A 14944-nucleotide genomic window follows, 5' to 3' on the forward strand; every position below is an offset into this window, starting at 1 on the left:
GCAGTATTCAATGGCATGAAGGGCATCCTTATTTTGAGAAGTAGGAAATGCTGTGAAAGTGAGCGAGTCTGTGGTGCTTCTCCCTCTGTTCTCCTCCCTCTCAGGGCCTCACCTGCAATGCTCCCCAACCTGATGTCACTAAGGGCGTCTCTGGGGCATCTGCAGGCTGCACGACAAGAACACCATGGCAACACAATCACATGTGGCGGCCTGCACCCTGGTGGGTGTAACTGTGTACACATCTCTGTGTGTCAGCGTGGTGGAAAACAAAACGAACGCTCTTCTGCTAAAATGTGAAATACCCTACCCACAGGGTCGACGAGCTGTTGTCTGATAAATCGCTAGGGCTGAAGCCTGTGCACCTAACTGGACCACTGAACAATTCCTTTATCTGTCTGGTCAAAGTTCAGTCACCCAGGAAAAACAGACCAGTTGGAAACATTTTCAGATATAATCAACTATATATAGTTCTCATCTAAATATATTTAGAACAGCAAGCCCTGCTTTGTAAAAGACAGAATCATTTTGACTATTAAAAGATTAAAGACTAGCTGGTTATCAGTGGCATGTATACATGAAAGCAGACACTAATAATGTTTCTGTTTTATTGTGGATCTCTGCACCAGACTCACTCATTCAAGGAAACAGCAAGTCTGCAAAAATTTCTGCCGTATGTATCAGTACCAAATGGTTAGAAAATAACACACAACATTTACCAACAGATTTATTGGCTTCTACAGTGCAGACCTGTCTAAAATGGGGGAGGGGGAATTCACTGTACATGTTAATATCCCCCCATTACATCAATGAAAATGATACAGGCCTCTGCTTCAGATGTCATATCCATTAAGGAATGTTTCTTTGCTAAAAGTATAAAACTAAATCGTTTTAGGTTTCTTTATAAAAATGATTTAAGTTTTAGATATGACCACCTTATGCCATAATAATGTTCTGTAATTCATGTTCTTCATGATTTCTCTTTGGAAATCTTGATGTTTTACATGAGTGTTATGGCAGCATCATGATGTTTTATAAGACATTATCAAATCCAAGCAGGCTGACATACTGTATGAAGGTCCTGTCATGATTAACGTCAATATCCTTGTCTCTTCCTTCTGCCCCATTTTATTTCAGGCCACTTGAGAGTCCATTAGCAAGACTTGGGCTACTTAAAAATGTAAAACCTTTCTGAACAAATGCCTGAGCATTCCAAAAACAGAAATAAATGTCCAGGAGCAGATGTGGAGTAACAAGAAACTTCTGAGTAAGGACATAGTACTCACAAAAACATAATAATAAATTGGATGATTAGTTAAGTAACTCAAATTAAAGCTCCAAAACACTGAAAAAAAAATTTTAATAGACATTTTAAAAATTATACAAATATCATAAAACGACACTTTATGAAAAGGAAGTTAATTTTAGATTATTTTAAATTTAGAATCAGCAATCATTATGTTATAACCTAACCAATTTGGAATTGCCAATTGTTTGTTTGTCACGTCTCAACACACAGCTATGAACACCACGACCGCACACAGGGGAGACTGAAGAAGTGCAGGCTGTCTCCTCTGACCTGCCCCCTTCGTCTTTTGGCCTCTGAGGAACACAGGACCAAGAAGCGGAGGTTCAGCCCCGACTAGAAAAGAGGCACATCCCTCACCAACAACACAGTATGTACCCAAACACCCAGGGGGCCACAGGGGTCGCTGCCTCATCCAGCCAACTGAGCACAGCCATTGCTTTTACTACTGTATGCCTTTACCATGACTTCAGTACCCTTTGACAAATTCCCTTGCGTTCTTCATGGCAGACCACACTAATGCAAGGGCTAGTCCATGTGGTGCAGAGACATGGCAGGGTGCAGTGGGGGAATGGTGGGCACTCCTCTGACAGTGCAATACCTGGATGTGCTGAACCATGTTCCTCAGATGCACCAGGAACTCCTTCGCCTCCTTGGCTCTGTCCGACAGGATGTTCAGAGCCTGAGACAGCTGGCCCTGTGAGAAGAAGATAGGCGTTATATCTTTAATTACATCCTACTTAGATGAAACACAGTGCCATAAGGAAACAGCATAAACCAGAAGCAGTTATACTGTACTTGTCAGACAGAATATATAAGCTTTTGTCCCCATTAAGTATAAAATCTGAAATACAACTGTATTTATCAGTTGCCAATGATCTTATTAGGCAAAATATTGAAAGGTATTACTGAAAATGATGGTTCTTTCTCGGCCTTTACCTATTTTATTATATAACAGTCATCTCTGACTATACGGTACACTGATTGCACTGCTTTGCCACAAATCAAATACCATTTAATCTCATCAGCTTGGTGAAGTGATTGAAATGTATCCAGAAATGGAAAATTCACTGTGACGTGCTACATTGAGAACTCACAAAGAGAACTGACAGGACCATGGAGCCCGGCCTCTACACTTAGTGCTTAAATATTTACCTCGTAAAATACATTTCCAACCCTGGGAAAGAAATTACAACCCGTAAAACAGCAACAAAATAAAAACCTGGAGTAATCCTACGTTGTGTGTGTTCATGTGATAACATTACAAAGCTTCTATTTTGGCAAGGGAGGATGAGGTTTTAGCTGTGTGTGAACAGACGAACTGTGTGACTGAGAGATTAACACTGACCATATAAGGCTGTTGAAAGCTGGCTTGGTTCAGTGGGTCAGACACAATGAAGAAGTAAATTAATTAACATCTGGGAGAATGAAGCAAAAAGAAAGCATCAGCTTAACAGTCTTGAAAATGACTTTAGTGTTACTGCAGTGTAAAATGGCCAGTGCTATAGTAATGAGGACCAACGAAGGCATTTATGTCAGCAACACCCTTACCATTCAGCTGTTTCCATCCCAACCAAAAATGTGGACATAAGAGGATATTGTGGAAAGCATGTGAATGCTTCTGAGGCACAGGAAAATGATACACAACAAAAACATTAATTGAACAGTCTAGTAATTACATTTAAACTACTAAACACTACATGACGCCCTGAAATGCGGTCACCCTGAGCTCAGGGCTGGGAGGTGTATCACACAGATGTGTAACATACTACTGCATGATCTTTGTGGCAGCAAAAAAAAAAGTGAAATGGCCAGAAATGGAAAAACGGTCCATTCTGCTCTTCCATTACAAACTGCAAAAGGCGATAATTAATGGCAAGGTGCTAACTTTCCATTGTATCCCTAATCCCTGTATGGGGATATGGGGAGAATAAAGAAATGCTGCGAAGCTACAAGCTCTGCAGCTCCTGCATACAGGTGATTCTGCACTGATTGGAGGAGAAGTGAGTTATTGACTGACTACAGGCACATGGACATTTGCACATGGAAATGAGAGACACCTGCCTGACTCCTGCCAACCCTACCCCTAGTGGTGCTGAGACACTGATTGGAAAACTGCATCGGACTGCAGAGTTGGAATTTATGCCACAGTTTCTCTGTTGGGAAAATATCATTTTAGTCCCATATTTTCCTAAAAGGACATTTCAGCTAAAATAGTCTCTGGATTGAACATAAATGTTAAATGATGATAAAGACATGGGAATAACTTAATGAAATAAACTTTGATCCTACACACAAATACCCTCCACTACCTTCTTCAGTTATTTCATTTTAATTGAACTAATCTACAACAGTAACAGCATTGGGTTCTCAAATCAAATGTAATTGCATTCCAGTATGAACAGAATTACTTCACGTCTCACCAAACAATGATACTGTGTTTCTATCTTGTTATTCCTGAATGAAAAATGTAATCATCCGTCATTAGCCTGGACTTATATGATAAGCTTATATGATTAACTGATAAGCCGGGTTGAAACATTTTGAAAAAAAAAACTGAAGTTTCTAGGTACGTGTCAATGGATTTCTTCATCATCATAATTTTCCTCTTTAAACCTACAGGGAGAATTCTGAATGGAATCAACCACGCAGGAAATACTGTGTAGGCAACTGCAGACTGCGATTGTTCTCGGTCCTCTGCTGTTTTTGGGACTGTGACGTGCTAAAGCCCACTCAGGGGGAGGGAGTGGGAGGAGAGGGACGGCGATACTGGCTGTTGCCTGGGTTACAGCATGGGCCATCTCCAGCCTACCACTGTGCTGGATTACGCCTCGATGGTAATCACTGTTCTGACACTCACAGCCGTCTTCCCTTCCACCTCCCCTTCTGTCAACCCCCACTCAGGCCCACAAACTGCCTCCAATTACTGTTGTCCCCTCTCTCCTCTGTCAGCTCCACTCTTGTCAGAGCTCGTTCACCCAGTAGTGCACAATCATCCCTCCCTGAATCAGACACGTCCAACATATTCGGTGGTTGGAACCCTTATCTGGATGTTTCTGTACACACACACACACACAAATAACGTTTGTCACCGAAAGAGGTAACCAAATGTCTAGTCCTTAGAATCAGATCCATTATTTAACTAACCATGTTGGAGTATTGAACACTGTTTCTTGTTTTGGGTGAAGTAGGTTATTCTGCCCTGTCTGTGGCAATACAGAATAAAAGATCAGGTAGAGATAACCATCTTACTAACTGCCAGCCCTTAAAAACTCATTTTATCGAATTACAGTGCTGCTGCTGATCATGCCTTAAAAGTAGAATACAAAAACCTTTATGACACCATCATACCGCTTGCTTCCTAATCATATCCAGTATTACTCACTTGGGCTGCAGACAACTGCAAAGCAATAATGTGGTACCATGCCTCCAGTTGAGTATGATGAAACACTTAATCTATCCGTTGGACGACTCACATTTCAAGCCAGTGAGGTCTCTATACAAAGTAGATTTCCCACTGGACTAAGCTGATCATCATAGAAAGTCTTCTTAAAATCACCCGGGTCATTTTTTCTTGATACATACTGCGAGTTATATTATATATAACAATTAACTTACATTTACAACCAAACAACCATGTAATGGGATGGCTTAAGTATATCCTTCTGAATACTCTGTGAGCATTAATTACAAAATGTGGAAGCAGATGTAAAAAATTGTATTTACCAAGGTTATGACCATTTTGCTTCAGATTCTTTTCCCACAGAAGTGAACAAGCCAATGTGCAGGAGAATGTAACACTGCCCCAGTAAGCACCATTAGCTCTCAGAGACTCACATTTCTGACAGGGATTAGGTAAGAGATTCCGATTCGGAGTATTGGACTAAAACAGCAAATTCATCATTACAAGAATGTTTCAATGAGGGAACAGACAGAACAGAATACATTTACATTCAGAATACTAGGAAAACACTTAAAAAACCATGTATACTGTATGGATGTGTGATTTTATTTATTTTATAAATGTAGAATTGCCAGGTATTTTTATCTAATACCTATCCAATTGTGTCCTGATATCTCAGCACCCAGTAAGTCATGGGGAGAATGGGGAAGTACAAACCTGCCCACCACTGAGTTTTTAACTTTTTGGCACATTACAGACTCCAGTTTCATATAGGAGACTCGGTGCTGAGAAGTGTCTATCTTGCTTTGAGCCTAGTTGCTTTTCTGTAAACCAAGAGAGCCTGGCTGCCTAATCCCATCTTCCTATTCCTGGCAGAGCCAACCAATGTGTTTTTCTTAACCATGTTAAGAAACAACTGTGTTCTTGTAAATTACCTCAAAAAAAGAAATGTGGGTAAAATAGGAAGGCAAAGTACCAAGAGTGCTCATATTTTAAAGAATAAAGGTACAAATTAAAGGTAACGCATTAAAGCTGAAAAACTAAGTGACAAAATCCAATCCCTTCTTTCTGCTTTTCTTATTTCCTCAGCGGTCGGCTCACAACAATTGTCTCCATGTCCCTCTCTCATCCTCCGTCTTCACCGGGGACCCTGTATCTGACACTCTGCTGTGTTCTGTGTGCAAAACCCCAGAGAACACCGCTCTTCCATTGCACGACATGGATTCCACAGAAGGTCAAATGGGGAGCTCTGTGTGTAAGAACATGCAGCTGGTTACACAAGAGCATGGATTTCTTTGCTCTTCGCAGCTCTGAAACAGACAGCACTGCACAGGGTTAAATCACTGAATCACAGCATGTATTCATGAAAGCATTCTCCTGCCCCAGAGGACTGCATTACTCGACAGGGTACGTGTGGACAGAATGCTGAAAATGCCCTTTTCTGCTCTTGTGGTAAGCAAACCACATCGCTCCGGACAGCAAGGTTCAGTTATTCAGGGTCTGTGCACCTATCTTTTAACTTACTCTCAAATCTGTTTCATGCTTTTGTTTCCTAACAATTAAAATAAAAGGCAGAGATCAAAGCTGTTTTTTTCAGGAATATCACCTTTTCTGCTCTGTTCTTTCATGCCTTTCTTTAGGATTCCCGTGATATGTGATCAGATTAGCTGTTCGTTTTTAATATGTCATTTTCCCAGATAAGCAACTGATGCCTAGCAAAATCTTGAGTGAGGAGCCATTTTATAGCTGCGCAAGAGCTTTGCATATACATATATAATACTGCTTTATCATTGCTTCATGATGCTTTGAATACTGATTGTACTTATTAAAAAATAAAATACCGGAAGTATCAATTCAATTTGATAACTTAAACTAATCATGCAGAATATATATAACAACACATCACATTACACATTCTTTGACTGGGGGCTTTGCTATTGCATGGTCATAAATATGAAATATGACACTATAATGTGTATTTAAATACACACAATGGAGATATTGCCAGCAACAACTGCCTTATTTATATGCTGCTAAATAAGAAAACCCTTTCCTGATTTAAGTGTCCTTTTTAACAATCGACACGGAAAGAAAATCATAAATACGGAACAACTTATCGGTTTCCCATTTTGAAAAAGAAATGTATCTTTTTTCATATTTATTTAAATCCTTTCCTCCGGACAGTGATATTTAGTTAATTCCATTTTCAGCAATAAGAATGTATTACATTTAATTAAACAGAAAACTGCTGCATGAACCCTTCTAACTTACAGAAACTATAACAAGACTCTGATGATCCCCAGAGATGCAGCAGAGATATGACACATCTTGGTTTGAGTGCTAAAAAGAGGAGTGACTGAGACAGGGGACAAGAAGGACACAAGAAATGCTAAATCAAGGATGACAGACTGAACTGGAAACAAAGTCTGAGACCACTTCTAGGGAAGCAGTAATTATTTAATTGCGGTTTAAAAAGCGCCTTTCACAAACTGCCCTGTGACATCCGTGAAGACGAAGATTAAACGCCCTGTGCCAACACATACCCCCAGAGCACCTGCGCTGGCTTTTCTTTCTGACAGGTTTCTGCATGCATTCAGCTCAACTGCCTTCTTGAATTAGCATCGATTAAAACACCAATCAGACCTTGCTAAACCTAACGTTTCATTGTATACATGATGTAATGAGAAGTGGAGGCTCTCAAGCTATTAATAAAAACGAAACACATTCATGCTGAGGATAATCACGCCTCTTCCTGGGGACATGCAAAAATATTCAAAGGACCCTGGTGTAGCAATGCAAAGCTCACTGTACCATACTGTATGTATGTAAGGTATTCCAGAAATGGTGCCTTGAATAGTTATATATTATAGATGTTATCATTTCTTACTGTACAGCCAAAGTAGATTAGTGGGGATCAGCATGCATTACACACAACAGCCATTTAAAGCTACTGTAGAAGTCTATGAGAGGGATTTGCCTTTTAATGGTTTTATTTCATTCTTAGCTGTAGTGTTTCTTTAGAATGGGACAGGTATGATTTCTTATGGAAGTCATAGCACAGATAAAGCAGTCAGGTCCTCAGTATTCTCACATGTAATAATTTTCTTTACAAGTGTGCCCTTATATACATGGATGTCTAACAGTGAAATCATGCTTGATGGGTTCATGCAGAACCAGCCCTTTTTTTAACAGAACAGACCACATACAACCCAATGTTATGATCATTGTAAGGTTTTCAAATTTGTTGGCAAAATGTCATTGACGCATGACTTTTAAATCTGGCCAATCTACTCAATTTGTAGAGAATTTAACAAACTAACATTTTATTAAAGGGCAGACTAAAGAAAAAAGCAACTTTTTTTTTTTAAATGAGAGAAACCAGTTCTTTTATTTATGATGATCAGAATAGACAAATATATTTTACTGGTAATAACTAAATAACTACAGTATTTAGTATATTATACTTTAATGCATGCCATACTATTCTATAGTATACAGAAAAAAAACTATTGTATGTTAAGTCATTGCAGAGAATTCTATCTTTACAAGACTGTAAATAGTATTTTGATTGATATACAGTACAATACAACACTACATGATCAGAGCTGGTGAGAGAAATACCAACAGCTTGTTTCAAGCACAGTAATGAAAGTGTTTGCTGAGCACACATTGCCTACAGTATAGGTGCCTCAAATGCACCTGCCTAGGTTATAGGACAGGATAAACGTTAACAGTGTTAGGACCAATTTGCTTTGATTTATCTCCAAGCTCTGATTGAGCCTTTATTTTAATGCTCATATTACGCATCTTGTGGCAGTGCCGACAGATTCAGTGATGTGTTATCTACAGCACTAATTAATCACCTTAATTATCTCTATGCAAACAAACAGTTCAGTGACCTCCTTTCATATTCTTGCATTTCCGCCTGTTAGTCCTCCAAAGTCTTGCGAGCTGAATTTGTCAAGAATTATAATCCACAATTCTGATGCTGGGCCATATAAATGAGATAGTAAGTTTATATTATAATTGAATACAAAAGGGAAAATTCAAAAGCAAAAGCCCGGATCAATCCCAGGCTGCGTTTTTTCCTACCACCCTGTTCACCCCTCAAGCGAAAATGCGTTGCCATGGAAGCATCGTGTCACTGCCCTTCCCTATGGAGAGCTGCTTAGTTTAAAGAGTTTGCGGATGTTAAAAGCCTCAGTAGTCACCACCCACAATGAGAAAGGATACAGCACTCTGAGGGGTTTGCCATGAAATTGAGATTGATTTAATTTGGGATTCAAGTGAGAAAGAAATCTATTCATTCCAAGCAAATCCATGCACATTTCAACCATCTCTTGCAAGTGCTTTCAGTGCCACTGAACAGAACGTCCAAAGTAATATTTGTTATTAACTACTGGACACTTTCTCCTGCCAAAACACAATTATCATTATAAAAATAAGTTTTCTAAAAAATATGGTACGTTACATATTGTACCTCAAAAACAAACTTTTTTCCAGTGCTGTGTTGTTTTTTTCGTCTTTGAGGTACAATATGTAATGTAACATATTTTTTGAAAACTTATTTTTCTATACAGACTTAAGTGGCTGTCTGCTTTTACAACTTCTCTGACTTAACAATGAGTTCACTTTCAGGTCTGAGGCTTGAAAAGCAACTGGAGAAACAAACATGTCCAACAGAATTCCAGAAACAAATAAACAAACTACACCAAATTGGTAAAAATTAGACAACAAACTTTATTATGTGACTATCATGGTACACTATAAATGAGACTTAAGCTTAGAGATAACTATAGGACTCATATTATTATATAAGCTGTTGCAGCAGGAGTAGATGGAGATTGCCAACACGTTACTAGCAGGTGTAGTATACTGTAGAATATTAAAAAATGAAGACTAAATTATGCCTAGATCCTACAGACATTGAAATTCCTAATATTTATCATAGTTGAGCTGACAAGTGCATGAAAATCTTAGATACTGGATTACAGTCTCCCTCCAGTTCAAACAGCACAATACAGTCATGCAAAGTCAACATTACAAAGCTGATTAGTGTACAAAAAGCTCATTCTTTGTAACAATATAATCGGTTGTTAAGGTGTATTTTCAGGTCAGCCCTAACACTGTTCTAACATTGCGTCGGTTAACTCACAAGTGTTTCACAAACCATTACACTTCCTGTAAAAAGGTGATACGTGTTCTGCTCTCTGACTGTGACTAAGTACAGCATATACTTTTTTACGGCAGTACAGAGCAGGACCCTGTATTTCCATGCTCATTAAAAGGCCAAGGTCCTGTGAGCTGCAGATCACGGACAGTGGCTTGTGATTGGGCGTGGTAATCAGACCACATGCAGAGTGAATAAGTGCTTGCCATATGCACCATGGCCATGTTTCACAAGCATGATGGATTAACAGATGCTCCAGCAGGCCACACACCGCAAAGCTGTCTAAAATGCACAATTCAGGTGCTTAAGCGCAACAAGGGGTTTAATTTCATAATAGGAAATCGCTATTAATACACAGAGAAGCAATCTTGAATAATTATAATAAACTGTAAATCATACTCTTTAGCCAGTGTTATACTAGCATACCATCCAAATTCTATTAGGACAACAAGACTGAAAAGCCAATAACCTGTCTTAGCAAGGTATTGATTTACATGACTGTTTGAATGAATTTCCGTCCATACTTCGTGGTGAAAACATGTTCACTTTGATTTCCATTATTTTTATTTTATTATTATATGTTATTAAATAATAGGGAAGGAGATTGTACATAATATACTTTTACGTATATTGGCCATTAGATAGATGGTGCTTTTCTCACATCTTGAACAGAGAGCAAAAATAGTTCAGGGCTGAATTATGTCACCATACTGTACACTGCATTTAAAGGGGCTAAATCATCATGATTTTACCCTGACAGTCCAAATGAAGAAAAAAAGGTACAGTACATGCTAAACATAGCATGTTATATGCTATATAAAAAGCTTTATATTTACAGTATGTTATATAAAAAGACTTTGAAAGAACAGCAATGAGTTGTCCAAAGTGTTGGGCTGAAATTAAGTTTGCCTTGTGCAATAGTTTCCAATTAGAGATCAATCCTAATTATTCAATAGGAAGTGATTGCGTTCCTTTAAGATACTGTACATTTGATATGTATTTATCTATATATCATTCAATATAGAATAGGGACACCATTCACATATCTAGGCCTGGTTACATTTTATTATTCTCACTGACATTAAAGTTACTCAGATACATTAAATTATATAATAAAATTTTTAAAATAGAAAATTTTGGTTGTGGTCATGTCTTTTTCATTGGGGAAAATATCTACAGTGCCTCGCTCTACATTCAAATTAATTTCTACCCTAGGTAGCAAAAACTGAACCAAACTCATATGTCGATAGTATGGAAAAGTTCAATTAATTCTGCTTTTTTTTATGCTGGTGACAGATGGCCAACCTGGCACTCACCAGCCCATACGCAGATTTCCAATTTGCCTTCAACATAAACACTTCCCGTCACTTTTTGATTCTGCAAACCTCCCTGGTTTGGGCTGCTTCACTCTGAGATGTCTGCCGATAGATCTCGCAAATAAATACCTCACCTGTCATACCGAGGATTCAGAAACTGTGAAAAATCATTCTTTAATAAATAACATTGTCACACATTTTCTCTTAAAAGAATCTGTGTTCCAGATAATCTTTATATTCTTCATTGGCAGGAAACTAAGAGAGAAAAACTGAGGACAATTTCCTTTTTGGTTGAGGTCTTACTTGATCAGGTCTGTTTCTAATAAAACCATTACTGTGCTTACTGTTTTCATTTGGATTACCATACTTAATCTCTCTGAAATGCTCTTACATAAAATCAATGTAATATAATATAAGGTTCTTAAAGTTTTAGACAAATCACTAGTAAAACAAACTATTATCAGTGTGATATTTCTGAGCCTATAACCAATATCACATACATTCTATATATATTTGAATACCCTCAACTAGTTTGTTAAATAAAATAATCCTTGGTGCCTTTTAAATAAATACATCAATTTACCTCCACAGCATTTTAAGAGCTGCCACATGAAGATTAATGGAAAGCATTTAATGTACACAGTACACTGCATCCCAGCACCCATGAATTGGTTAAACGGAAACCCAAAGCCAGGATTTAGGGCATTTTGGTAGAAGAAGGACAATGGATGATGGATGATAATGGACAGTTAAAAAGAAAATGGGGTTTCTTATCAGCTAATCTGCATAGTTTAAGGGGAGGGGTATTGTGCTGATGGTGCTGGCAGGTACAGCTCAGCAGTGTTCTTGCAGGACCAAGCCTCTCCATTTGTTTAACAGCAGGGAGCCCTGAGGCCAGGCAAAGCCTAAAGCTGTGAGAAACAAACTCCTGCTCACAACAGCCAAGGCACTGTTCACATTTAGTCTGATACAGTAGATGGTTTTCACGGCTCTGTTTCTTTTATCCAAGGGGAATGGAAGAATAAGCATCTTGTTTTGCTATGTGTTGTATTAAGATGTTATCCTGAAGGAAGTATGGTTTGGAAAAGCATTTCTGCATGGATATTGTAGGTGTTCTGTAGTTGGTACTGCCCAACAGTTTCTTCACATCACAGCTAAACCCACAGGGAATTTTTTGCACGTTTCTGTGGCAACGGATCTCCCATTGCAGCACCAAATTTACTCATAGTTACATAATGCAATTCAACACTACGGCTATATTCAACCTTTACCACAAAGCAAGAGGTTTTATCTTAAATATATCAGATACTCTTTCACAGGGCTCAATTCCTAGCTATAATAGGAATTGCGTAGGCTGAAGAGAAGCATTTTGGGAAATAATAGAGGCTCAAGTTGAGAATCTGTCAGTAATCAGTTAGATGACCCTCAACATACCAACAGTAAGTGAAAGAAAATATACAATTATTGTTGTACATGACCCCCAGTCCGCTTCTGAGACTATATCACAAGTTATATACCCATATTGCAGAAAGATGAACTGTGCATCTGTACAGAAATAGTAATCCACAAACATATTGAAAAGGAATAAAGTAGAAAACAGCTGTCTTCATTTTAGGGTCCACTGAACATTTTTAAAGGACAATTACCAAAAGCACTATTATAATCATTCAATTACACATCTTTGGGGATTTGTATTTTTTTTTTTGCAAAATAACTGTCTAAAAATGTCAAATAGTAGCCAGAGGTGTCAGCATCTGCAGGACTATGTGGCAGTGACAGTGAAGTATTGTTCATTTGTCTACAGCTGAGGGCTCTGGAACAATGAGCTGGGGGCCTCTGAAGGCCAGGGGCTCTCAGTATCTGGACGTGAGTGCCTGTGTGTGGGTTACAATGGGCTGAGTCTGTTTCCAGGCAGCACACATCTTCAAGAATGTCACATGAGTTTGAGAGCTGACTGCCTATGTGCTTCACCTCAGTGCAGCCATCTGCTGAGCTTTCAGATACCAGTTCTGAATCAAAGGTCAAAGCAGATCAGGATAATGTATATGAGGAACAGGCGCCATGGAAACGCAGTGGAGAACCACCTGTGACTCACTCCAGACACCCTGATATAAATTATTTATTGATGCTAATGATAAAAGATCAACTTACTATACTAAATAATGACACACACTATTACTGTGTTATTCTGATTAAAACAATATTTTGATACAATGTGATAAGACCATGGCAAGAACATAAGAAACATTATAAACAAGAAAAAACCATTTGGCCAAGTCCAGCTCATTTGGTTTTTAGTATGTCTTCCAGACATTTCTGAAAAGAAAGATACTGTGTGGCATCATCTTCAACAACATGGCTGGGCAGCTTGTTCCAGACTCTTATAGCCTTCAGTGTGAAAGAGTGCCCTTTAAAACACCCTGCCCCACGTTCTCATTTGATTTCAGCTTTTTTACTGAATAAGTCCATTGGGTTGGCCTCACCAGTATCAGATCCTCTTGTACTCTTCTGTGTGTAAAGATGGTTTATTCTGGCAAAGTGGGGCAAGCCTTTAAAGGCAGTTCATGTACAGTATATGATTGTTTTTCTCTGGTCTCATTTTTTGTATTTTTTAAAATAGTTTTTACATTTCAGGTCTCAGGTTATGTAACAAGGATTATAAAAGATATCTGTATATAGATTTGCCATTTAATCAGACATCCATTGTCATGTAGGCTTGGAAGACAATGTGTTGAATTCAAGTATTTCTGGAATACTTTCTTTGAAGAATATGGTGTATGTCTCAATGAATCTGTTGTTGTTTTTTTTGTTTCAGCTGCATGCATTTGAAATCCTAAAAACTAAATAGGTTCTAAATGGAAATAATTGTAAAGAGATACCTCAGTTGGTGCTGTAATAAAATCTGCTGACCTTCAGAGAGACTAATGTAGGTATATGTTAATCTCTGCTATGTTGTCCTGCCATACACTGCTATCATGAATACAAAGACTCCTAAGTTATGATAAGATCAGCTGTACTCATAACAGTTCAGAAGTGTTCATCTATTGCCTGCAATCTGCTAAAAGAGCAGGTGAGAGGAGAGTGCTCTCAAAATGTTGATTGGTGCACCTGAATGAGATAAAATTGCCTTTCACTGTAGATCAGTCATAGGGCTCTTGTGCCACCCTGTAGTACCTACAAGAGGTGACGTTGAAAGTGTTACATAAATATTGAGGTTATTTCACTGTACGGGTTGGATCAAAACTTAATTGTATTAAGACTAGTAATATTAAGACCTTTATTCAGGATAGGAATTTGGTTCATTCCTGACAGAAAAAGCGCTCAGGAAATCCTATTTGCATTGCACGGTCTTCCCAAATTCTTCTTCTTTATGTCTGTTTGAATTTGGCCTGCGGAGGATGGCCGGCACAGCTGTGTTGATCTCTAAGGGCAGATTGTTCTGCCGCTGTGGCTTTTTCAGGCAGACAATGGGTCCCAATCCTTCTGCTCTTTCCTTAGTGACGGTGTTTGCTCAAGGGAAAGTTCACAGGGGTCCCATCAGTTCTCACGCTGATGCTCAAACACTGGCACACATACACATGCCACTGGACTCACAGCACATCTGCTGTAGATAGCTACCCTCTCTAAACCACACCTTCAACCAGCCAGCATGTTGCTAACTGTAATACTTTTTTGTTTGGCTATCATTTGGGCAAATATTTAGTCTTCAAAGTCAGGGAGTACATCAGTGCTCTTCTCAAGTCTCATTAGAA

The 14944-nt window shown here is 38.6% G+C and overlaps 1 protein-coding gene across 9 annotated transcripts in view; it reads right to left on the reverse strand.

Annotated features, from left to right (window-relative positions):
- trim9 (tripartite motif containing 9) overlaps positions 1 to 14944 on the reverse strand; it is a 43619-nt gene that overhangs the window by 25395 nt on the left and 3280 nt on the right. For 5 of the 9 annotated variants that reach the window (XM_088648290.1, XM_088648288.1, XM_088648289.1 and 2 more), the window contains exon 2: positions 1905 to 2000. In XM_088648290.1, the coding sequence (XP_088504416.1) occupies positions 1905 to 2000 (96 nt within the window). Of the gene's footprint in view, positions 1 to 112; positions 167 to 1904; positions 2001 to 14944 lie in introns of all 9 variants that reach the window. The other 4 variants (XM_088648284.1, XM_088648285.1, XM_088648287.1 and 1 more) reach the window with 1 other exon arrangement.

The sequence above is a fragment of the Lepisosteus platostomus genome, chromosome 10 (assembly GCF_059453375.1).
Source record: "Lepisosteus platostomus isolate fLepPlt1 chromosome 10, fLepPlt1.hap1, whole genome shotgun sequence".
Lineage (NCBI taxonomy): Eukaryota > Metazoa > Chordata > Actinopteri > Semionotiformes > Lepisosteidae > Lepisosteus > Lepisosteus platostomus.